The following is a 24,757-nucleotide window of genomic DNA, read 5'->3' as shown; positions in this document are numbered from 1 at the left end:
CAGGACTGACACACATGATAGAACTACAGGCAAACATACTGAAACATTTATTACAAATTTATAAAACATAATTATAAAATTATAGTTTTATAATATAAACATTTAAATATAAATTTAATATATAAATATAAATTTAAATATAAAATGTTTATAATAAACATTTGTTATAAAAGTTAACTACAGGAATGGAAGATATAAGAAAAGGTCCATATAGAACTTGTAGGAATGAAAACTTGAATAAGTGACATGAAAACTACAATGAATGGGAATGAAGGAAAATTAGACACTGCAGAAGAAAAAATTATGGAAGTTGAAGACAAAATAATAGAAGCTATCCAAAATGAAACACACAAAGAAAAGAGAATCCAAAAATATAAAAAGAGCTCAGTGAGCCACGAGGAAGCTTTAAGTAACTTAACAAAAGTGAAATTGGAGTCCCTGCAAGTAAGTGAGGGCATAGAAAAAATATTTGAACAAATAATTAGCCAAAAATATTCAAATTGATGAAAATTATAAGCCCACAAATCCAAGAAACCCAATGAATCCAGGGCAAAATCTTTAAAGCAGCTTGAGGAAGAAGATGCATTATATATAGAGGAATAAAACTCTTCCATTGAAAAATGCCAGCAATTTTATTTTTTAGCAGTTAATATGTGGCACTTCAATTTACAGTACTCAGCAAGTTTTAAAGGCAGATGCTCATTGAGAATAAAGAAACAGAGGCTATGATGGCACCTAAGGTGAGCATGGAAAGGTTTCTTTGCTCTTCTCAAAGCCACTCACTTTGGCTTCCTTTTCACCTGCAGTACAATCACAGTTTATCTACATCTTCAGAAACCCATTGATCTCTGCTAGTAAGTTCAGTCTTTGGTCTTGGCCCATGTGTGGTCAGTGCGGTATAAGGAGTCTTTGCAGAAGAGTTCTGGGAAAGAGTTACTTCCTGATGAAAGAAAGGTATATAGGTAGAAATTATTTTTTCCTTGCAGCCATCCTGCCTCCTTTCTCCTCCAATTGCAGTTTTGACATGTTTGGGATTGAGGCAACCATCCTTCAGCCATGAATAAAAGACCAAGAAAATGTCAGGTGCCAGTAAATTGCTCTGACACTGGGAAGCTTCCAAACCCATTAGAAAACTGCCCACCTGTAAATTTCTTGTAGTGTGAACAAAAGCACCTCCCTATCTGCTTGGCCTACCACTAGTAGCTAAATGCTAAGTGATTCCCAACTAACTGATAGAAAAGGGAAATCAGATATTTGAACTTTTGTCTTTAAGATCGCAGTTGGATGCTCTTTTCTCTATATCATTGTTAGGTCTTTATCGTCAGTGTCCTTTTTAAGGGGCTCTGGTCTCAGTGATGCAAAGATATGGAATGTGACAGATATAAGACAGCTGAAGACTAACTGCTTCCAGATGGGTAAAAATGGGAGAAAGTATCTACTGAAGTTACTTCTCAGTACTTTGAGGAATCAGAACCTTTCTGGCCCATGCAAGTCAATGGGCTATTGCCTCCCATCCTTCCCAGCACATCTGAAAACACCAATTTTTGTATGTAGTACTTCTGTGTACAAAGAGGAAGGGCTCTTTATTTCAAGAATAAGAGACTCAGAAGACTAAAAAATAAAAGGATTTATCCCATCAACTGCTAACAGACTTCACTAGTTGGTAAATGGATGGAACCAGGGCTCTGGACAAAGCTCTGGATAGAACCAGGGCTCTGAACCAGGCCAGCTCTTTTGCACAGACTTTGGCCACTTTCTATAGCCCTTCTGAAAAGGCCACAAGTCCCAGTAATAGATTAAAGGCTGTAAGGAGTTCTGTAGCAAGGAAATTATTGCTTACCTTAGTGATCATGGATCTCTTTTACTGGTAAAAGAGATGGATCAGCTAATGGATCTAGTTTGAGAGACACTGTACTAGACCAATCATATACATACATCAGTGGAGATCTGGGGATCTGTTGGGTAGATCTATTTTCATAAGCTGCCAGAATGAAATCTGACATGTCACTTTCTGGCATAAAATATCTCAGCAGCTTCCCACTGACAAAAGGATCAAGTCCAAAGAATTTGGCATAGCAAACAGGCAGCTGTGAAGTCTGATAATAATGTGAATAGCCTACGTTTTTAGCCTCAAGGGTATGTAAAGGAGCCTCATTCCCAGGCCATGCATTATGATGTTTTCACACCATCTCTTTTCCTATGCCAAGAATTCCCCCCTCCCCTCATCATCCACAGCCTTCTCGCCAATAGATAAATTTCTGGTTCACATCTTAAATACCAGTTCAAATGTCTTGTCTTTGTGAACTTGACTCTAATTTCCTAAAGCAGACTGGTAACTTTCTTTTTAGGGTTCCCTATACATATTTCTATTGATATTTCAGCATCCATCACATTGTGTTCAGTTACTCAGTTGTGTCCAACTCTGTGTGACCCCATGGACTGTAGCCCATAAGGCTCCTCTGTCCATTGAATTTTCCAGGCAAGAAGTCTGAAGTGGGTTGCCACTTCCTACTCCAGGGGATCTTCCCAACCCAGGGATGGAACACATGTCTCTTGTGTCTCCTGCATTGGCAGGTGGATTCTTTATCACTAGTGCCAACTGGGAAGCCCCTTCATCACATTGTGCTGTGTGTGCTCAGTCACTTCAGTAGTATCTGACTCTTTGTGATCATATGGACTGTAGTCCACTAGGCTCCTCTGTCCATGGGATTCTCCAGGCAAGAATACTGGAGTGGGTTGCCATGCCCTCCTCCAGGGGGGATCTTCCCAACCCAGAGATCAGACTCACATCTCCTACATTGCAGGCAGGTTCTTTACTGCCGAGCCACCAGGGAAGCCATTATCACATGTCTAAAGACTCAGCCTTTATTATTTAGTACAGTATCTAGCACATGGCAGCTGCTTCATTAATGTGTGTTGCATCAATGAATAAACGGACACTCACCCACCCTGTTACAACTCCAAAGCATATGTGAAAGGTTCTTAGGGAGGCTTGAATACATATTGAGTCAATTTAGAATCTTAAAACAATTTATGCAAATCTACTTTAACATAGAATTAGTCTGAACTCAATGTTCTGATTTCTGTCCAACAGGCAGGTTCCTCTGAACTGTGCTTTTTCTCTCACTGTTGATCGAGGCATAAAATTAAAGATGATTTCAAAGAATAAACAACCTCTTATGTTTCTGGGGCCACTTTAATCAAAAGAACCTAACTGGAAAGGTCTATAAATGTTTGTGTGAAAGTTAAGAGTCGTCGTGTGAGTATCTATTAAAGAGAAAAATAAGGACATGGTATCTGCAAAAGAGAGTTAATGACATAGAGAATATTCTTCTTTCAGGAATAAGATGTGTTGCCTTTTTAAATGAATGTTCTGTCTGGTTTTAAGGGTTCTAGGCAAATATATCAGAGGAAGTTTGTCCATTATAGTGTTAATGTAAATAAGTTTCAGCTCTGGGCTTTCTACTGAAAATAAATTGTCTGAGATAAAGATGTTCCTATATCTCTAGCTTTACTTCCTGAAGGCAGTGCTCCTAGACCCAGCACCAGGCCTATCTGCAAGTCTGAGTATCTTCAGTTTTCATCAATAGAGGTAAGAAGACACATTCATCAAGGCTTTTCCTTATATGTGTCCTGTTCAGCATACCTAGTCTGTGCCATGCACTCTGCCGGTTTGCACAGATACAAAGATATATAAGATTTGTCCTCTCTCTGCTCTCATATCAAGGAGAAGACATGAGCAGATTTCCATGATGCAAAATGCTCTGTGCTGTAATGCTTATTTCTAAGAAGTATTGAGGGATCACAGATTTGTCAGCATTATTCTGCTTGGAGGAAGTCAGGGAGGTGGTGGAACTGAAGTTATCTCTTAGGAATCAGCAGTTATCACCAGGTAGACATAGTGCTGCTCCTCATAGTGGGGATGACCTGAGCATTTTACACAGCACAGTAAAAACATCTGTGGAATGATCTACTACCTACTATCTACTGTAGTAGATAATGATCTACTATCTACTCAACAATCTATCTACTCATCTATCTATTTATCATCTACCTACCTATCTGTTTAGAAATGCTCGCATTACAAGCAAATATTCCTTAACAAATAAACACTTTTTTTTTCAAGATCAAGGTATGAAAATTAACCCTTGATTATTTCTCATGTGCTTGTCCAGTTTTTAAATTACCTAAGCCATCTCTCCTCTATGGTTCAAGACTTTATTTTCTAGTTTATCACCCCTCTTCCTCCGGGGTAGGCAGAGTAAGGGACAAGGTACCTAAAGTTCGAAACAGTTCTTTTTGCTACTTGTTATATCAGCTTATTTTAACAAAACTCGTCTTCCTTTCTCTCTGCTGTTGATAAACTGTATTAAGCACTTGCAGATGATTTCCGGACTTGTTTATATCATTTTAACACTTTAGGATTCTCACCATGGCCTTTAACCAAGTTAGATTCACTTGCTTCTTTAAATGTCCACTATTAATGAGCTTTCTAATTCTGTTTCCTTGTTTTTCCTTAAGAGAAAGATGAATTAAAGGATAGGATTGCTTACCCCCACCACCATAAAACTAAAATTCAAAGTGTTGTATAAGACTTAAAACTGAGAATTCCAGATCTTTGGGGCTCTGTACTCACCAATGGTCACCACCCATTTTAAAGACATGTTGAAACCAAATCATGGAAAATACCAAAGTACACATTTAAAAAAATTCAGTGTATCTACTGAGGCATAGTAATGATCAAGTAGACTGAGATCCTAGGTCTCTGACAGGCAGAATGTGACAGAAATCTGGTTCAGATGCTTCCTAAATGCCAGGCTTTGCCAGTGGAGGGAAGGAATAAAAACGAAATGAAAGACTGGTACTGCAGAGCTGCTAATTAAAACAATTCAGAGAACATAAATGCTGGAGTAATTTTGGACCTGCCATATCAGGCTGGTTTCAATGCAAATGTAGTGTTCCGATTTCTTCCTTCTTTAGGAAGATATAATTAGCTCAGCTGCAACAGGGTGGAAGCTTTGAGGCAGCCGTTTCCTGGTGCTGCCAGCTCCCCCATGATGGAGGAACAGCTGCCACCCGCCCCTCCTGCCATGGATCACACAGAGCTGGGGCCACCCCGCAAGGCAGCTCACAAGCTACCATGAGCAGAAGGCTCAGGCTGCCAGTGGGATTGGTTCTTGCTTAAAGATAAAGAACATGTAACTCCTTAGTCCAGTTGACTCCATGCCCAAACAGGATCTTTTCATGGAAGATACCCTTGGTGAAGACAAAAGTCCTCCTCCACTACTGTGCAGGAAGGATATTAACAGTGGTGATGATGATAGCCCACATCAGCCACAGCAGTTCCCCACCTTGGAGTGTGAAAGCTTTTGAAGAAATTAATAACAAAATAACTACAAAAATGTGCCCACAAATGAGCTGTAAGGGGAACAGATTCCCCAGCTTCCATGGCAGAAACGATGAAGAGAAACCATGATGGGGACGGGCTTAATACTAAGCTTATGGATGATCCAACAGGTGGGTAACTCATGTGAAAGCAAAAGTGTCCTGGGAGATAGCCACACAAAGTCATGCTGGACTCACATGCAGAAACAGAGCAATGGCTTCTTTGAAGCAATGGCTTCAAGAGAATGAACTCCATGGATAGGCTTTTGATATTGGAATAAGCCAAGATATTCTACAAATGAGTTCTATGACAATAAATACTTTCATAGAACCAAAAAGTAGATTGCCATTTGAAAATTTTAGAGACAGCAGCATGAAATTCATAATTTCTTATTTTTTCTAAGCTACTACTAAACTGGCCAGTCCTTATGCTTATCATCCACCGTGTACCAAATCCCACCCGGCCCACCTGTCACAGAGGTCAAGGTAAGGCTGGTTCTTTCTCCTCATCCTCAATGGGAACAGCAAACAACAAAGTGAACATATAAACCTTGCAGCTGCAACTGAGTAGGGACCATGGCGGGGGGATTAAATCAATGCGGCACCTGAAGCACGGTTCTTAATGACTGGGATAGTTCTGTAAAGAACACCTAAGAAATAAAGAAACTGGGAATCATTACTTCCTCCAATCTACTCAGAAGGATATACTTCAAGCAAATGTCACTAAGCGGAGGATTTTCTTTTTAACAAAATCAGAATATACGGCAGATGACAAATGTCAGTGCTTTAAAATGCATCAATGACCAAGGACAAATTCTCATGTCTATAATGATGGTCATTGCTTTGCTAGTATTTTTGAGGCTTTTTAAATCAAGATATAATTCTTATACCGTAATATTTACCCTTTTAAAGTACATGTTCAATGACTTTTATTATATTTACACACATACTAAACAACCATCACACTACACAATTATAGAACATTTTCATCACTCCAGAAAGAAACTCCATATCCAGACCCAGTCACTTCTCATTCTCCATTGTCCCCCAGCTTCTGGCAACCACTAATCTACCTCCTGTTTTGTAGATTTGCCTATTCTGGATATTCTGTATAAATGGAATCATGTAGTATGTGACCTTTTGTGCTTGGTTTCCTTCACTTAACCATAATAATGTTTTCAAGGTTCATATTGTAGCATGAATCAGTACATCGTTCCTTCTAATTAATGAATAATAGTCCATCATACGGATGATCACATTTTGTTTATCTGTTTATCATTTGATGGACACTTAAACTGTTTCCACTTTTGAGCTATTACGAATAATGCTGCTATTTCATTTGTGTACCTGTGTGTGTGTGTGTACATATGGTTTTCATTCTCTTGGGTATATACCAAGGAGTAGAATTTCTGTTATATGATGACTCTCTGTTGTACATTTTGGGGAACTGCCAAACTATTTCTAAAGCAACTGCACCATTTCACATTCCCACCAGCAATTTATGAGGGTTCCAATTTCTCCACATCCCTGTTAACACTTCTTATTGTCTGTTTTGCCCAGTGGATGTGAAGTGGTACCTCATTGTGGTTTTGGCTTACATTTCCCTAATGACTGATGATGTTGAGCATCATTTTATGCACTTATTGGCTATTTGTATATTTTCTTTGGGGGCACCAAAAGAAACTTAAATCTTTTACTATTTTATAATTGGGTAATTTATCTTCATATTGTTAAGTTTCTCAGTCTTTTTCTTCAGAATTATTTTTCTAGAGATTGTAGAAAAGGACACTGAGTTCCACCTTGTTCCGTCACAGCTTTGAGAATGAAGCATAGCTTTATTGATTTGGATAATGATAAAGTTGAAAATATTTACTGAGCACTTATTTTGTGCCAGACCACTCTGAAACCTTTATTAACTTAATGTGAAAGGGAGAGCCATTGCCAGGGCCACATGTTTCTTCCCTGGATGCTCATCAAGATCAGTAGAGATTGTTTTTGAGGAAGAACCCATGTGTTCGTTTGTCTCCTGGGACAGGGAAGTGCCCCCATCTCTCCACTTCCTGCCAAGGACGCAGAGCTAACAGAGAACACACATCCATTGGCATGTAACCTCCTGCCATGTTTTAGCTTTCTAGACCAAACTAGTCATCACTAGACTTAGAACAGGTGCTTATTAAAATGCTTATCAAAATGACAAAGGAAGAAATCCCACAAAACAATCTACAGAAGAATATGCAGCTAGGCAATGGGTTCATTGTCTTAGACTAATTGTAGCAAAGTCAGCTCAGCTAAAAGGCAGACGTTGAGGTGAGGGAGGCTGCAAGGAGGAGTGCAGGAGACAAAAGGAGGAGGTTCTTCCTCAAAGAGAAGTCATGATGGGACGAACAAAGGCAAGGACACGCATGTGTTTCACCAGGCCCAATCTAGTACAAAAGTTAGTTCACTTATAGGTTTTATTTTTTTAGGTGATATATTTCTAGAACACTTATTTCTTTTCCTCCCTACATCCCTCTGCCCTTAAAAATCAAGCATGACAACAAGAAAAAAAATGGAGGGTTTGAGATGGTAGAACATGACCCCAAATCTTCACTTTCAATATCACAACTTCCCAGTTTCCAGAAATGACTCTTTTCTTTCATACCCGAGTTCTGAGATCTCAGTTAACAAATCTAATATTCCAAGGGGGCCAACTCCAGGTAATCAGTGGATTTGCATCATTGAATACAATTCTAGCCATTAGCATGTTAAAGGGTAGAACCCCAGACAGACTGGGTAGGACAGAACCTCTTACCAAGATGGCCACCAACCAAGATGGTTCTCAGTGGGAACTTCCAACATCTTAGTGTACCTTCATTTATGTGAACAAGTTCACCTAAAGTCAAACCTCAAACAAATGGCTCCAGGCATAATTTCACAAAATCAAAACCAAACCTCTAAATCCTTTAACTTCGTGGCCTCCTAAAGTCCTCAGGCTTCCCCTGGCACAACTCTCATGCTGAAATCTTTCTCTTGATGATATCTAGAGAACCATGGAAAGGGCAGGATGTTGTTGCAGGCTGAATTATGTCCTCCCCAGATTTATATGTAGAAGCCTTATTCCCTAGTATCCCAGAATACAGCTGTATTCAGAGATGGGCCTTTAAAGAGGTGATTAAGCTAAAATGAGGCCATTAGGGTGGGCTCTAAACCAGTCTGACTGGCATTCTTATAAGAAGAATTTAGACACAGAAAGAGACCCCAGGGATGTATGTGCACAAAGAAAAGACCATGTGAGGACGTACACAGCAAGAAGGCACAGACTGCAAGCCAAGGAGAGAAGCCTTAAAAGAAACCACCTCTACTGTCACCTTGACCTTGGACTTCCAGCCTCCAGAATTGTGTGAAAATCATCTTCTGCTGTGCAAGCCACTGAGCCTGTAGTATTCTGTTGTGGCAGCCCTAGCACATGAATTCAACAAGAGGTCCCCAGGGAAGGAGGGCCCTGGGGTCTCCTCACAGGTACAACCACTCACCCTGTAGTAGTCAGTGCTGTACACATCCCGGGACATGCCGAAGTCCCCAATCTTCACTAGGAGGTTCTCGCCCACCAGGCAGTTTCGGGTGGCCAGGTCTCGGTGCACAAAGTGCTGCGACGCCAGGTAGACCATGCCTGCAGCGATCTGCTGGGCGATGTGCAGCATCTGTGATTGCGTCAGCTCCGTTGGTGGGTTGCCCTCAGCCATCAGCACTGCATCTGGTCCGTGCGCCCTGGGGAGGACATGGAAGGCCTCATGGAGCCTCGGCTCTTTGCCTTGAGGGGTCCTGTGCCCCTCATCAGCTGCTGGCGTGGGAGGATACTGCTTGCCTTAGCGAAATAGGAGGCAAGGACAATCCATCCATAGTTTTACCTCCAAAGCCTCCAGAGTACCCAGACTTCATTTCCCAGAAAGTCTAACATTTCCAGGACCCCGTGGGCCTGAACAGTGCTCCCTCAACATACAGACAGGTTCACCTTTTAGGGCTCTGGAACTACGCTGGGGTCAGGCACTGGCAAGATTCCAAAACCCTAGAAAGCAGTGGGTGGCTGAAGCAAAAACTAAGTGAAGAACAACAAAAAAATGCAAATTAAAACAAAACACTGGGGGAGAGTTTCACTCTCCTGGACTCAGGGGTCATTGCACCCCAGCAGGAGCCCCAACTCTCCCCCTCTCAGCCAAGTCCTGCAGCAGAGGGCCCCCACCCAGGCTGGTCCCTCCAGAGTGCAGCTCTAATCTCCCCCACTTCACCTGTTCCATGGCCCGACATGGTTTCAAGCTACCCTGGTTATCCTCAAGCCCAGCTCGGCAGAATAACTGGACATCCTCATCCCAGGCATTCATTCCCAGTGAAAAATGCCATCTCCTTCAGCTCACCCCCATCCCTGATCTCCAGCTCCATCTGCACTGGCCACCACAGAGGGCAGCTTTTTGAATCACAATACATTTAGTCTTTCACTGGGGCAACTTTTATTCCCCATACTATGTGTGGGGAGTGGTGAAGTATGGTGCTGTTGTTTATCTTCTTTATCTTCTGTCTTATCCAGTTTTTTCCCAGCTGTGTGGCAACTTAAGGCATCTGAACAGTGGCATGTGCTTCAGGGAAGGGAGGGTCTCAGTCTTAGGATGCCACTGTTAACCCCTTATCTCCACCCCGCATTCCCCAACTTGGAATCCTGCCTGGTGAGCTAAGACTGGAGTCACTGCCCTAATGGACTGAGGGGCCGCTACAGGGCCAGGAGTAAAGGCTACTTTTGCTGCTGGACCTGCCGGGACAGTCTAAGGGCTTCTCCCTCCCAAAGGCAAACAAGGGAGAAGATCCTTCAGGACAGCTGGAAGCACTTCAAATAAACATAGAAGATTCTAAACAAATTTTAAAGTGGGTGACCCCATCCACAGTGTTCCAGAGCTGTATCAGTATTTGAAAATAAGAGCCAGAATTATCCAAGAACATCCAAATTGTTTTGCCCCTCCTCCTACCGGCCAGCCCCACAGCCCCTCCCACCATGGCTCCAGCCACAGTGGCTCCCAAAACACACTGTCACCAGATATTTTGTTCTTGCATTTTCAGAGAATAGCACTGGACAAGGAGGTGGGGAATTTCCCAGTTCTGGCTGTGTCCAGCCCTATGACCCGGGAAAGTCCTTTAGCGAGTCTAGTTTGTTGTTGCTCTTTAGTTGTTCAGTCGTGTCTGACTCTTGTGACCCAATGGACCGTAGCCTGCCAGGCTCCTCTGTCCATGGGATTTCCTAGGCAAGAATACTGGAGTGGGTAGCCATTTGCTTCTCCAAGGGATCTTCCTGATCCAGGGATCAAACTTGGATCTCCTCCATTGCAGGTGGATTCTTTACTGACTGAGCCACTGGGGCTGTCACTTAGGTTCCTTTTATCTGAAAACATCTGGATATAACCTTTCCTGTTTTTGTACAAGGCAAATCCTAACACATTTATTTCACTTCCATTCAAACTCCAGCCCTAAATGCCAATGGTCACACCGAGGAGAACACAGGAAAAGCCTTGGCTTCTTTCTGCTCAGACTCTCTCACTGGAGTAAGAAGTCTTACAGTAGAGTGGCTAAGGTTCTAGGTTATCAGAAATGAATTTGTCTCCTTCTAACATGCTAGTTTTGACCTCAGTGGGTGCAGACATCTCTGGGCCTGCTTCCTCATTCTGTGAAGTAGGGATACTGACTATACCTTCCTAATAAGATTACACTGACAGAAGAGGCTTTAGACACTGCTTGTATGGTGCCTTGTGGATTTTCAATTGAGAGCCAGAGGGAAAGGCTTTGAAACAAAGTTTTCCTTAAAAAAAGAAATCGATGGTGATATGAAGACATGCATTATCCCCTGTGCCTTTCTTTTTGTGGTTGGCCTGTGATGAGGGTCAGAACTGGCCCCGTCCCCTCACTAAAGGTTACTCAAGCCCAATCCTTCCTAGTACTAAAGGGGCAGGGGAAAGTGACAGTATTTTCACTCATCATAGGAAATGCCAGGAAAGGGGTCTAGAGATTCACATAAATTATGAGAAATCCTGAAACACCCAGAGAATGTAATCCAGGGTGAAATAGTCACAGATTTAGTTCAAAAAGTGAACTACTGTGACGACAGGTAATCTGTGGCTGAAATAAGGCTGTGTACCCTCTCACGGACGTGATGGACATGAATTTGAGTAGGCTCTGGGAGTTGGTGATGGACAGGGAAGCCTGGCGTGCTGCAGCCCATGGGGTAGCAAAGAGTCGGACATGACCGAGCGACTGAACTTACTGACTGACTGACCCTCTCCTATCACGTATGCCTGTGTATTCATGAGGTTGCGTGCAGGCGTGCCAAGTTGCTTCAGTCATTTCCAACTCTCTGCCACCCTATGGGCCATAGCCCTCCAGGCTCCTCTGTCCATGGGATTCTCCAGGCAAGAATACTGGAGTAGATGTTGTCCCCACAAACTTTCTTCTCTGACATGTTTTCCTCTTTATTTTGGTTGATGGATCCGTAATCCTGGGAGTTACACCTTCTGCATCATGGCAGCACCTAGACCGCTCTGTCCTCCAGTTTCTACAGGCACTGGACAGAGCTTTCCACAAAATTAGCACTGGGAGCTTCATGCAGCCACTGCAAGTATCAGGAACTGTACAATTTAAGGAACAAGTCAATTGCTGAGAGAAAGTGGAAGGGGGAAAGGGTACTGCTGTGTTTAGAAATGGCACCGCATGGCTTGTACAGTCTGGATCATTTTGACCCTCTATAACATCATGAATGGGGCTTCCTAAGTGGTGCTGGTGGTAAATAATCCACCTGCCAATGCAGGAGACCTAAGAGAGGCGGGTTCAATCCCTGGGTGGGGAAGCTCCCCTGGAGGAGGGCATGGCAACCCACTCCAGTATTCTTGCCTGGAGAAGCCCATGGACAGAGAGGCCTGATGGGCTATGGTCCATAGGATAGCAGAGAGTTGGCAAGGACTGAAGCAACTGGGCACACCTGCACACAACCTCATGAATATACACGCACAAGTGATAGGGGAGGGGACACAGCCTTGTGTCAGCCCCAGAAATCCATACTCCTCTAAGAATCTTTCCGTGGCAGAGACTTTAGGAAAGAGAAAAAGTTAGAGGCCAATGCAAAAGGCCACCTCTGTGCAAAACCCCCATCCTGCAGCAGTCCACTCCACAGCACCGGAAAGCAGGCACTCTCCAGGGCCCCCTGCCCTGTACCCCCTCCCCTGGGGAGTGGGGCGGGCTCCTGCATTTTTAACCAGACATTTCTCCTGCTCAGTTCTCGGTATCTTGAGTAGAAAGTCCTGGTGTAAAAAGAGGGCAGGCAAGGCTTTTAATTAAGTTCTTAAGAGAAGTGCAAGCAAAGGTGACAACACCTCTCTGCTTCACTCCACAGGGTACCCTGCAGCTCTCGGAAATAACAACATATTTCACCTCTTTCAGGAGAACATGCCTCAAGAGGGGAGAGCCCCTCTGGGCTTGTGGAGCAGGTAGCAGGGTCAGGATTCTGACCAGGGAGGCTTCCCTCTCTGCCTTGGCCTGTTGTCTCCCAGTGTGGGTGGCAGAAGCACTCAGCCACACTCCTGGGGCTCTAGAACACTACAAAACACTGCTTCCTTCTGGTTTTTAATGGCCCCTCCAAGAGGAAGTGTTGATATGGTTGAGACAATGGGGTTTGCAGCCAGGGGCTGTGGGTTTGAGTCTCAGCTCTGTCATTCACTAGTCATGTGACTGTTTTATTCAACTGTATGCTGTGGACGTTGGTGTGCTTTTTGCTGTGCTAAGTTGCGTCAGTCATGTCTGGCTCTTTGCAACCCCATGGACTGTAGCCCGCCAAGCTCCTCTGTCCATGGGATTCTCCAGGCAAGAATACTAGAGTGGGTTCCCATGCCCTCCTCCAGGGGATCTTCTCCACCCAGGGGCCGAACATGCATCTCTTAGGTCTCCTGCATTGGCATGTGGATTCTTTACTGCCAGCACCACATAGGAAGCCCCAGGGATAATGGTAATAATAGCTTATTAAGTTGATATATTTAAAACATTTAGAATGCTTAGAAAGACTCAATAAATAGCTGTTTTGAGGCTTGAGGGATATTAGTTGCCCAACCAGGCATTAAACCTGGCTCCCAGCAATGAGAGTGCCTTGTCCTAACCACTGGACCACCAGGGAACGCCCAATAAACAGCTGTTATCACTTGAAAAAAGGGCCCTTTTCTATATTCCCTTCGTTGGAAGGTAATTCAGGAGAATTCTAAGAGGAAAAATTGTAATCTCCTTGAAAGCAAGGACCATGCTTGACTCCTCATCTCCCAGCCAACCTAACATAAGGCCTGTTCCTGTTGGTCCTCAATGGCTTTGGGATGAATAAAAGGGGTAGGAGGATAACTGTAGACATCTGTCTTCACAGAGAAGTTCCAATGACACTTGAGGACACAATTCATGGCAGCGTAAGGACATGGTTCCCTCCCAGAAGGAGAGGACAGACTAGTTCACAGTACATCCTTGCACCTGAGAACCTGATTCTTGGCATAGAAAACCTTTTGCTCCCAGAATCCAGCAGGTTCTGAAATTGAGCAGAGGAGGTTTTCAACAACTCCCCGCCCTGTACAAGCTGCCAAGGGAGAATCAGGTGCCTGCTCCTTCTGGAAGGCATGGAGGAAAACTAGGGATGGAGCTGAGAGTAAAGGAATCAACACACACACACACACACACACACACACACACACATACACACGTGCACAATCTGAGCTCACAGAGGCATTTACTTGAATCCAGGTGAGTACATTTGAATTTATTATTCTACAGTTTGGGGAAAGCACCATTTTAAAATAGGGACATAGCCTAGAACATGGGAATAGAAGGAAATTAGTTCTCCTATAAGCAGCTAGACCTCAATTAAATGCAGCTTCTTTTCTTCCTTTCTCATTAGATGAGTCAAACTGTGTATAAGCTCCCACTGTCCTCTCTCCTACCACCTGTGTATGTGTATTCATGAGGCTAGAGACGGTCAAAATGATCCAGATCGTACAAGCCATGGGATGCCATTTCTAAACACAGTAGTACCTCTCCCCATTTCACTTTCTGTCAGCAATTGACTTATTCCTTAAATTATACGTTTCCTGAACTTTCCAGTGGCTGCATGAAGCTACTGGTGCTGATTTTATTGGAAAGCTCTCTCCAGTCCTATAGAAACTGGAGGAAAGCAGAATAGTCTAAGTGCTGCAATAACACAAAAGGTGTAACTTTCCCAGGATTATGGATCCCTCAACCAAAATGAAGAGGAAAATGTGTCAGAGAAGTAAGGCTACGGGTGCAACATCTATTGATTACCTGCCATCACAATGGGTTTACCTGATGGCTCAGACAGTAAAGAACTTGCCTGTAATGCAGGAGATCTGGGTTTGATCTGTGGGTCTGGAAGAGCCCCTGGAGAAGGAAATGGCTATCCACTCCAGTATTCTTGCCTGGAGAATCACATGGACAGAGGAGCCTGGCGGGCTATAGTCCATGGAGTTGCAAAGAGTGAGACATGACTGAGCGACTAACAATTTGTTAGCCTTTTCTAACACACAACATTAGCCATCACAATAGCTCCTGCACCCATTGCCCCAAGGAAGGGATCTGCCTGAGAACCTGCCACTGAAACAAGACCCAGTTTGGCCAGTGCTGGAAATCTAAGCGACAACCCTATTTAGCAACCCAACAACTCCTTTTTATCCACCATGCTTCCCCTTTCCTCATTTTGCCACCTTCCAATTTCTCCCTGACCACACAACCTCCAGGTGAAGCTGGCCATCTTTTCCTGACTTCAGAGACTTGACTTGAGTCCCAATCCTGAGTCTTCCCTGGACCTGTTCTTCCTTCTAGACATTTCACTCTTTTGATGGTGTTCTTTTCACTCAATCCTCTGACCTGCTGACCTCCTGGTCTGCTTTCTGTCCTCAGAACAAAGTCCAAATGTCCATCTTTCCAGCCATGACTCCTCCTACCTCCTTGTCTAAACCTCCCCTGGCCCTGGTTTTTTGTGTTGTCAGGTGTCTCCAAGACTCATCACTCTCACCAGCCCAAGCCTTTCCCCATGACACCTGGGAGACTGAGCTCTTGCTGTTTCCTTTGTCAGAACAACACTCTTCCCTTATCCACCAGGCAAACTCCTAGAGATCCTAAGGCCCATCTCAGATGTACATGTCATGTACCATTTAACAAACCAACACTCAATAAAAGCAGGTGGGAAGGAGTGGAATCATTAGTGTCACATTAGTAGAGTTTGTTGGTTTGGGAAAAGAAGCAATGCAGTGGACTTGGGTTCTTTTTCTGTGGCAGGCATTGGTGTTGTCACCAGGATAGGTGGTTCCAGAGAAAAGTCCAGGGGCCCCTTGGTCATTCCTGGGAACTTCCTGTCCTTACCCCCAGATCGTATGGAGCCTAACTCCCACCTGGCTCCTGGTGCCTCCCGTACCTGAGGAATTTGTTGAGGTCCCCGTGCTTCATGTACTCGAAGACCATTATGAGTGGGTCACCCTCCACGCAGACGCCATAGAACTTAACAATGTGCTCATGCTGGAGGTTGGTCAGCAGCTCGGCCTCGCGGTGGAAGTCCTTGCGTGCGTTGTCGCTGGCATCCTTCAGCGTCTGAAGACCAGGGGCAGAGAAGAGAAACCAATACAGCTTAGACTGAGGGCGTGAGAGGGAAGCTGTCAAGAAGGAATTATTCTAGGGGGCTTGAGGTTCCTGGATGGGAAGGACATTTGTCTCATGTATCACACACTCAGGTATCAAAAAATTGAAAACAAATGGCCTAATTTCTGAGGAAAAAAATGTTTGTATGAAGAACTGAAGAAAAGCTCCTTCGGGATATGCAAAGTTTTACAGTTTATGAAGCATTTGCACAGGTGTTCTCCACTAAGCAACTGACATGAACTTTTCTTTTTATAGGATGTTGAATATATTTTCTTGTGCTATACAGTAGTCCTTGTTTATTTTATATATATTAAATAGTAGTGTATATCTCTTAAACCCAGATTCCCTCCCAGTTTATCCATCCATCCTTCTTTCCTCTTTGGTAAACATAAGTTTGTTTTCTGTGTCTGTGAGTCTATTTCTGTTCTGTAAATAAGTTCCTTTGTATCATTTTTTTTAGATTCCACAAATGTTTGTCTTTCTCAGTCTGACAGTATGATAATCTTTTTTTTTATATAAATTTATTTATTTTAGTTGGGGGCTAATTACTTTACAATATTGTAGTGGTTTTTGCCATACATTGACATGAATCAGCCATGGGTTTACATGTGTTCCCCATTCTGAACCCCCTTCCCACCTCCCTCCCCATCCCATCCCTCTGGGTCATCCCATTGCCCCAGCCCTGAGCATTTGTCTCATGCATCGAACCTGGAATGGTGTTCTGTTTCACATATGATAATATACATGTTTCAATGCTATTCTCCCAGAACGTCCCACCCTCACCTTCTCCCTCAGAGTCCATAAGACTGTTCTATGCATCTATGTCTCTTATTGTGACAGTATGATAATCCTTAGGTTCATCCATGTTGTTGCAAATGGCATTATTTTGTTCTTTTTTATGGCTGATTAATATTCCATTGTATATATGTACCACATTTTCTTTATTCATTCATCTGTTGATAGGCATTTAGGCTGTTTTATTGACTGTTATGTCTTGGCTATTATGAATAGTGCAGATATAAACATGAAGCTTCATGTATCTTTTTGAATTAAAGTTTTCATCTTTTCTGGATATATGTCATGAGTGGGATTGCTGGATCATACGGCAACTGTATTTTCAGTCTTTTAAGGAACTTCCATACTGTTCTCTATAATGACTGTACCAATTTATATTCTGACCAACAATGTAGGAGGGCTCCCTTTTTGCCACGTGTTCTCCAGCATTCATTATTTGTAGACTTTCTGATGATGGCCATTTTGAGCAGTGTGAGGTGCAGCCGTTAAGATTTTTATCATCATCATTTTTAACCATGGTCTGGTCCCAATCATTACCTCTCCCATTTGGGGGCCAGTTGGGCTTCCCTCATAGCTCAGTTGGTAAAAAGTCCGCCTGCAATACAGGAGACCCCAGTTCGATTCCTGGGTCAGGAAGATCCCCTGGAGAAGGGATAGGCTACCTACTCCAGTATTCTCGGGCTTCCCTTGTGGCTCAGCTGGTAAAGAATCTGCCTGCAATGTAAGAGACCTGAGTTCGATCCCTGGGTTGGGAAGATCCCCTGGAGAAGGGAAAGGCTATCCACTCCAGTATTCTGGCCTGGAGAATTCCAGGGACTATATAGTCCATGGGGTTGCAAAGAGTCGGACACGACTGAGCGACTTTCACTTTCACTTGTACTTTCTAGGCTGCTCTGTGCACCTCAGCTCTACTCATATAAACTTTGTAAAGCTTTATATTATGAAAAAATTTGGTAGAGAGAAGAACATAATAAACCCTCATGTACCCATTTTCCAGCTTCAACGATGAAGACATCTCCAGTCTTAATTATGTAAGCTCTCCAAAAAGACTTCCCCAGCTTGTGCCCCACACACTGCTGGCTCAGGAAATGTCTGTGCCAGCGAGCTCATGAAGGCCAGTCACACTGCCACAAAAACCATGTCCAAGAGCATGCCAGACGGGCTCTGGTACCTCTAGTTCTCTGCTTACTCCATTCTGCCTCTCACCACAGTGTCACAACAGGGCACAACTAGCATTTGTTGATGCCACACACACGCTGAGCTCCTGTCCTGTGCCAGTCCCTGACCAGAGCTTCAGCGGCATCAAGAAGATGTTGACCTAAATAGCGGCCTCAGATACTCATGAGCAAATAGGGTGACAAATCACAATTATAATTCAACCTCCAGACACAGTGCCTGAATGAACTGGCTCTCCTGCATCTTTATCCAGCTTGATCTCTTGACATGCCTGTCTTGAAACTTATGCTTCCACCTTATGAAATGTCTGGAGCTGCCCAAATGACACTGGCCACATTCCTCCTGCCCTGTCCATGTTCATCTCTCTGCCTGGTATGCTTGACTTGGCCAGGGTCACCGATGTTGGAGGTTGAAGAATACCTTGCCCCAAAGGTATCCACATTCTAGTCCCTGAATATGTTACCTTACATGGCAAAGGGGGCTTTACAAATATGATTAGGTTAAGGATTTTGATGTGGGGAGATGACCCTAGGTTATCTGAGTGGCCTCAATGTCATGACAAACAAGGATCCTTATGAGAGACAGGCAGGAGGTTTTTCCAATAGTCATGTGTGCATGTAAGTGTTGGACCATAAAGAAGGCTGAGTGCTGAAGAATTGATGCTTTTGAACTGTGGTGCTGGAGGAGACTCTTGAGAGTCCCTTGGACTGCAAGGAGATCCAACAATCCTAAAGGAAATCAACACTGAATATTCACTGGAAGGACTGATGCTGAAACTGAAGCTCCAATATTTGGTCACCTGATGTGAAGAGCAACTCATTGGAAAAGACCCCGATTCTGGGAAAGATTGAAGGCAGGAGGAGAAGGGGATGACAGAGGATGAGATGGTTGGATGGCATCACCGACTCAATGGACATGAGTTTGAGCAAACTCCAGGAGATGGTGAAGGACAGGGAAGCCTGGCATGGTGCAGTCCATTGGGTCGCAAAGAGTCAGACATGACTTAGTGACTGAACAACAACAAAGAGGAGCAAGAGAGAGAAGCTATTAGGATAGAAGCAGAGATCAGAGAGGAGATAAGATGCTATGCTGCTGGCTTGGAGGAAGGAAGAAGAGGCCATGAGCCAAGGAATATGGGGAACCTCTAAAATTCAGACAAGGCAAGGAAAAGAATTCTACCCTAGACCCTCCAGAAGGAGTTAGAACATCTTGACCTTAACTAAGAAAACCTAATTTCAGATATCTGTCCCCAAAACTATGAGAGAAGTAATTTGCATTGTTTAGGCCACTGAGTTTGTAGTAATCTGTTACAGCAGCTATAAGAATACATAGACTACCATTATACCTGGTTAACACATAGCAGTCCTCCAAGACTAGGCTCTGCCATCACCTTCCTGAAAAGTGTTCATTGACACCTGCATTGTTGTCACACCCCTGCGGCCTGGCCTCCCAGGCTAGGTTGGACGACCCTCATAGGCATCCCACCTCTATAATATCACCGGCCATAGTACACTCTAATTACATGTTTATTTGCTTATCTCTGGTATAGATGGTGAGCTTCTTGACCCAGGGACTGTGTCTCCACCTCTGCACTGCTGGCACTGGGCAGAGTACCAGGCACATGGGGTATAGTCCAGAGGTGTTTGTGGAATGGGTGATAAAGGCCGTGAGAAGCAAACACTGGGAGCAAAAGAGGAGGTCAGAGGGAAGCCCAAAGGACTCCTCTTGGGAGAGGTGGCATGTGATTCCCTTCTCCAAGGAGAGTGCAGTAAGTCATGATCAAAGTTAGATGGCAAATGGGAACATCTATATTCACTTAAGTAGACACTGGAACAGAATGAAAGCACTGTCATCTGCCAGGTGTGTCCTGAGTGCAGGGCTCAGCCCTGTGTCCTGTGTCCAAGAACTCTGTCAGGTACTTGGTGGTCATTGTGTAGCTCACGGCCTTGAGTCTGATCTCCCTGTGTGGATGTATCTGACCTGGACAACAAATGGACCTCGGGATATGTCACAGGTCAAGATCTCTGGGGAGAGGACTGAGATGGAGTTTGGTGGGCAAGACATGTATTAAGGTTGCTGTTGGGATTCATACCTGTGGGAGGAACTGGGCAGAGAGTGAGGCTAAGCTGTGATGCAGTCTAATAGAAGCTCATCTGCCCTGCAGGACGAGCCTTCAGAGTGGTCCTGAGTTGGGCAAAGGGGGCTGGGCCTTTATAGCCCCTTATCAGCGATTGGATGGGGGACACACCAGGAAGGGAGTATGACCTTGAGTGGACTTGCTGAGCCCTCATAAGTTGCTGGCAGCCAAGGATTATCTGTTGCAGCTTTCCCAGCAACTCTGGAAGCAAGCCTTATTCCCAGGAGGTCTGGGTGGTCTGTCATTGAGTTTACCACACAATGAGTTTGCAATATGCAATCGATCCCACCTTAGACTGCTCTCCAGACAGTATACTGAGAATACGCAGGGCCTGCCTTGCATCAGCAACAGGAAATATGAGCAGCAGCAAGATCGTGAAGTCTTTCCCATTATGACCTTTCCAGAAGCTAACATTTTCATGAACTGCCTTTAGTAGGATTTGAAGCTTTCTTTCCAGTAACCTGACCTAAGGAGACAGGAATTATAGGTATACTTCTCATCAGACCAGACACAGTTGCTTCATATGTCAAATTCTAGAGATCCTGGAGATGTCATTCCAAAAAATAAAAAAGTGTCTGGTGATGGGGTTCACTATTCTCACTCAAGAATGCAGCTTTCTGAGAAATGTCCCTAAATGCACCACTAGTTCTGCTTGGAAAGTGAGCAGATTTGGGCCAGTGAGTGCTCAGAGAGGCAATAAAGCTGTGACAGAGTCGTTGCTACAGAAACTGCACATTTTCTTCATATAATAACAAAATGAACAGTGACTGAAAATTTAAGGTCTAGGGCTCTGCTCCCTTTCAGCTCAGAAAACTGGGCTCATACACATTCAAACTAATCTCCTCTCATCTCTGTTGCATTGCAAGTGTGAAGAACTTATCTTGGCAATTTGTTTAGCTTGGTTTCACCCATTGGCAAGTTCTTAGCTGTTTTTTTTCAATCCACCCACTGTTTTGTAGATGAGGTGAGTAGATGGACATGGAGGGATGTCCCTCATGTCCTTATTAGCTTTGAGCTCACAAAGCAAAACACGCACGGAGCATTTCTTACACTTGGATTTCCATTATGATTTTGGTAAAGTGTCCGTCTCCCCTACGTCCTTTGACAGAAATGTGTTGTGTTCACCCATTTATCACTGGCTGCCTATCTCAGTGTCTGGCAACTTAAAGAACCCCTGACCCATAAGGTCTGTGCAAACTAGAGATTAAAGAGCATTTGGAAGGGATGAAAAGTGACTGGTCGTCTGGAAAGACAGCATGAGCACAAGTAAGGACCAGAAATGAAGGAAGCATCTGGAAGAGAAAGCAGGTAGGGGGATGCAAGGTTAAGTAGTCTAAGCTGAAATACCTCCCCAGCTCCCTGGTACAGACTGATATTTGGGAGATTCGAACTTCAAACTCCAACCAATTTGCATTCAATTCGCTCATGCTAAGTAAGATCTGAGAAGGCCAAAAGATGCACGGATAAGGCATGAGGCCAGTCCAAGGCATGAAAGTGCCTCTGAGACTGCCTTGGTTCCCTCCTGAAATCCCTTGAAGCCTGTGGAGCTTTCTCAGAGATCCAGTCTCTTTATGCAGTCTGCTCTGAGTTGATTAGATAGTTCATTTCTAAGGCCTTGGTCCATCTTTAACCATGAATTGGAGAAGGCAATTGAGACTTTCAGGTAATTATCAAAAAGCATGAACACATTCTGCAGGTAAACATTCTTCTCAAGTTTCAGCTATGTAGTATTGACTCAAGAATGTTAGATTGTGTGTGTGTGTGTGTGTGTGTGTGTGTGTGTGTGTGTGTGTGTTAGAGAGAGAGAGAGAGAGAGATGAAGGGATGTCAGACAGCAGGGTAGAGTGGGAAGAAGACAGGGTTTTCTTGTGTTGGGGGCACCAAACTAAAAGACTTAACAAACATCTCATATTTCCATTCCCCAAAGCAAAATCCTACGAGAAGAGACTCCACTCTCCATGCAAAACTGTGTTTAAAAACTGTGCTTCAGTACTATTTCTGAATTTAAGAAAGGCGATCTCACTATTCATGGGACAAACGTATTGAACAAATCTGGCTTCATCCTATGTATGTGCCCATCCATTTTTACATGTCAAGTTTTTTTGCTAAATTATGATCCAATTCTATTTTAAGAGATTCAGAAAATATGGCAGTAACGAGTTGGGCAAAATCATCTTCTGAATTTGGCACTCGAAGGACAGAATTTTTCTATGGGTAGAACCATAGCCAGACAGCAATCAGAAGCTGGAAAAATCCTGCTATCAACCCTATTTATAAATTTCATCTCTGTTTTAGCACCATGGCTGATTGTCATTTTACTCAATTAAGGGTGGCTTGGCTAGTTCCCCAAGTCCCTTGGCAATGGACACAGGGTGGCAGCTTCCCTCACTGACAGTCCCTTCCACTTAAGTTTCATTTTGACAGGCGTATTTGCCCCATCATTGAACACTGCTATTTTCTTACTCCTAGCATCTGCTTTGTAGCTTCATTTCATCTTATTCCTGGTGAACTTCCTGACACTCTAAAGATGCCATCCTTTCTGAAGACATTCTCAAGGGAGAAGACTTATCCAGAGCTTCAGTGAGTTACTGCCTGGTGTTCACATTGATTCAGAGTTGAAAGAGTGGATTAAAATGAAATAAACTCAAGTACAGAACTGAAGCGAAGGTGAAATAGGAGAAAAAAACAAAGGAAGATTAACATTCATCTGAAATGCTATCCACCGAATATTAAGGCTAATGGGAAGCTAGTAGGAGAAGCCAGAGGACTTATTTGAAATCATTGGTGTGGCTGGATGCTGTGGGACATGACAAATGATTGTGCGTTCAAAGTATTGGTGGTTTAGGAGTTGTTGTTCGGTTGCCAAGTCATGTCCAACTCTTTGCAACTTCATGGACTGTAGCATACCAGGCTTCCTGTACCTCACCATCTCCAGAGTTTGCCCAAGTTCATGTCCATTGAATCAGTGATGCCATCCACTCATCTCATCCTCTTTCACCCTCTTCTCCTGCCTTCAATCTTTCCCAGCATCAGGGTTTTTTCCAGTGACACAAGGTAAAATAAAGACTGTATCCTTTTTAACATGCTGATCTTATATATTTCTCTTATACATTTTAGAGAGTAGAGAAACAGAGTTAAGGTGAAAGATAAAAAAAGAGATTATTATGGCAAAACTTTATTATGCACTATGCATACCACTGTGCTTAAAGCATAAAAGGCAATGAGTAAACTCTCCTACGAGGCAACCAATATCTGTGAGAATGGTTGTCAACATGCCTAAGTGTTTCTGGGTCAAGATCTGTTTCTAACTGAGACTTTTACTCTTCTGATATATTCTAGATCTGCACTGTCCAAAATGGTAGCCAACAGCTACATGTGGTCAGTGATAATTTGAAATATAGCTGGTCCAAACTGAGATGTGCTACAAATGTAAAATACAGATTTCAGATTTTGAAAACTTGGTATGCATAAAATATCTCATTAACATTTTTAGATTAACAATATGTTGAAATGAAAATATTTTAGGTAGGTTGAGTTAAATAAAATACATTAATATAATTAGTTTCATCTGCATGTTTATACTTTTTAATGTGCAGACTGCTGCTGCTGCTGCTGCTAAGTCACCTCAGTCGTGTCCGACTCTGTGCGACCCCATAGACAGCAGCCCACCAGGCTCCGCCGTCCCTGGGATTCTCCAGGCAAGAACACTGGAGTGGGTTGCCATTTCCTTCTCCAATGCATGAAAGTGAAAAGTGAAAGTGAAGTCGCTCAGTCGTGTCTGACTCTTAGCGACCCCATGGACTGCAGCCTACCAGGCTCCTCCATCCATGGGATTTTCCAGACAAGAGTACTGGAGTGGGGTGCCATTGCCTTCTCCTAGGAAATTTTAAAACACAAACGATTTGTGGTTTGCTTTTGTGACTCATGTTGTACTTCTACTGGACAGATCCATTCTATAAAATCCACCTTAGTAGGCTATTAATCTGCTTTGGGGGAAAATAATGCTAAACTGAAATAGCATTAAGACAGACACCCTCCTCATAAGGTTCCTTACAGGCAATGATTACTCAAGTATTTAGAAGGAGATGGTGAAGGACAGGGAAGCCTGGCATGCTGCAATCCATGGGTCACAAAGAGTTGGACACAACTGAGCAACTGAACAACAACAATAGCCACAAGACTATATGATTCTTCTAACTTACAGGGTTATCTCTGAAGAAAAGTAGATGAAGCTTCTAACCAATTCTTACAAAAGTGAAATTTTGAGGAGTATATTTTAATAAATTCAGAGATAGAGCTTGATAGAAATATAATCTTAGAAACTAAGAAGAGTGTAGTAACTGCCCTCCTAACATTCCTGAAATATAAAAGCTAATTAGATGACTGAATAAAAACAATAATGATCACACACACGCACCCAGATAGTGCTTACTATACTAGAAACCAACATTCTGTGTATATCAACTCAATGATATGTAACCAGCCCTTGCAAGGATTTTAAATATATACCAAGTGGCAGTCTCAAATACAAGATTCATAGCCAGGGTGTTGATTGCTGCTATGTTTATTTTCACAACC

The 24,757-nt window shown here is 43.4% G+C and overlaps 1 protein-coding gene across 6 annotated transcripts in view; it reads right to left on the bottom strand.

Moving 5' to 3' along the window:
• The window catches only part of NTRK2 (neurotrophic receptor tyrosine kinase 2), a 386,793-nt gene that overhangs the window by 57,368 nt on the left and 304,668 nt on the right, over positions 1-24,757 (bottom strand). For all 6 annotated transcript variants that reach the window (XM_081521581.1, XM_081521570.1, XM_081521594.1 and 3 more), the window contains 2 exons: positions 15,851-16,023; positions 8,898-9,132 (listed from right to left, as the gene is read on the bottom strand). In XM_081521581.1, coding sequence (XP_081377707.1) covers positions 8,898-9,132; positions 15,851-16,023 — 408 coding nt within the window. The remainder of the gene's footprint in view (positions 1-8,897; positions 9,133-15,850; positions 16,024-24,757) is intronic.

This window comes from Giraffa tippelskirchi, chromosome 1, assembly GCF_054371585.1.
Source record: "Giraffa tippelskirchi isolate mGirTip1 chromosome 1, T2T-mGirTip1v1.2.pri, whole genome shotgun sequence".
Lineage (NCBI taxonomy): Eukaryota > Metazoa > Chordata > Mammalia > Artiodactyla > Giraffidae > Giraffa > Giraffa tippelskirchi.
Note: the sequence above shows the minus strand (reverse complement) of the source record. Positions and strands in the feature narration are given on the sequence as shown.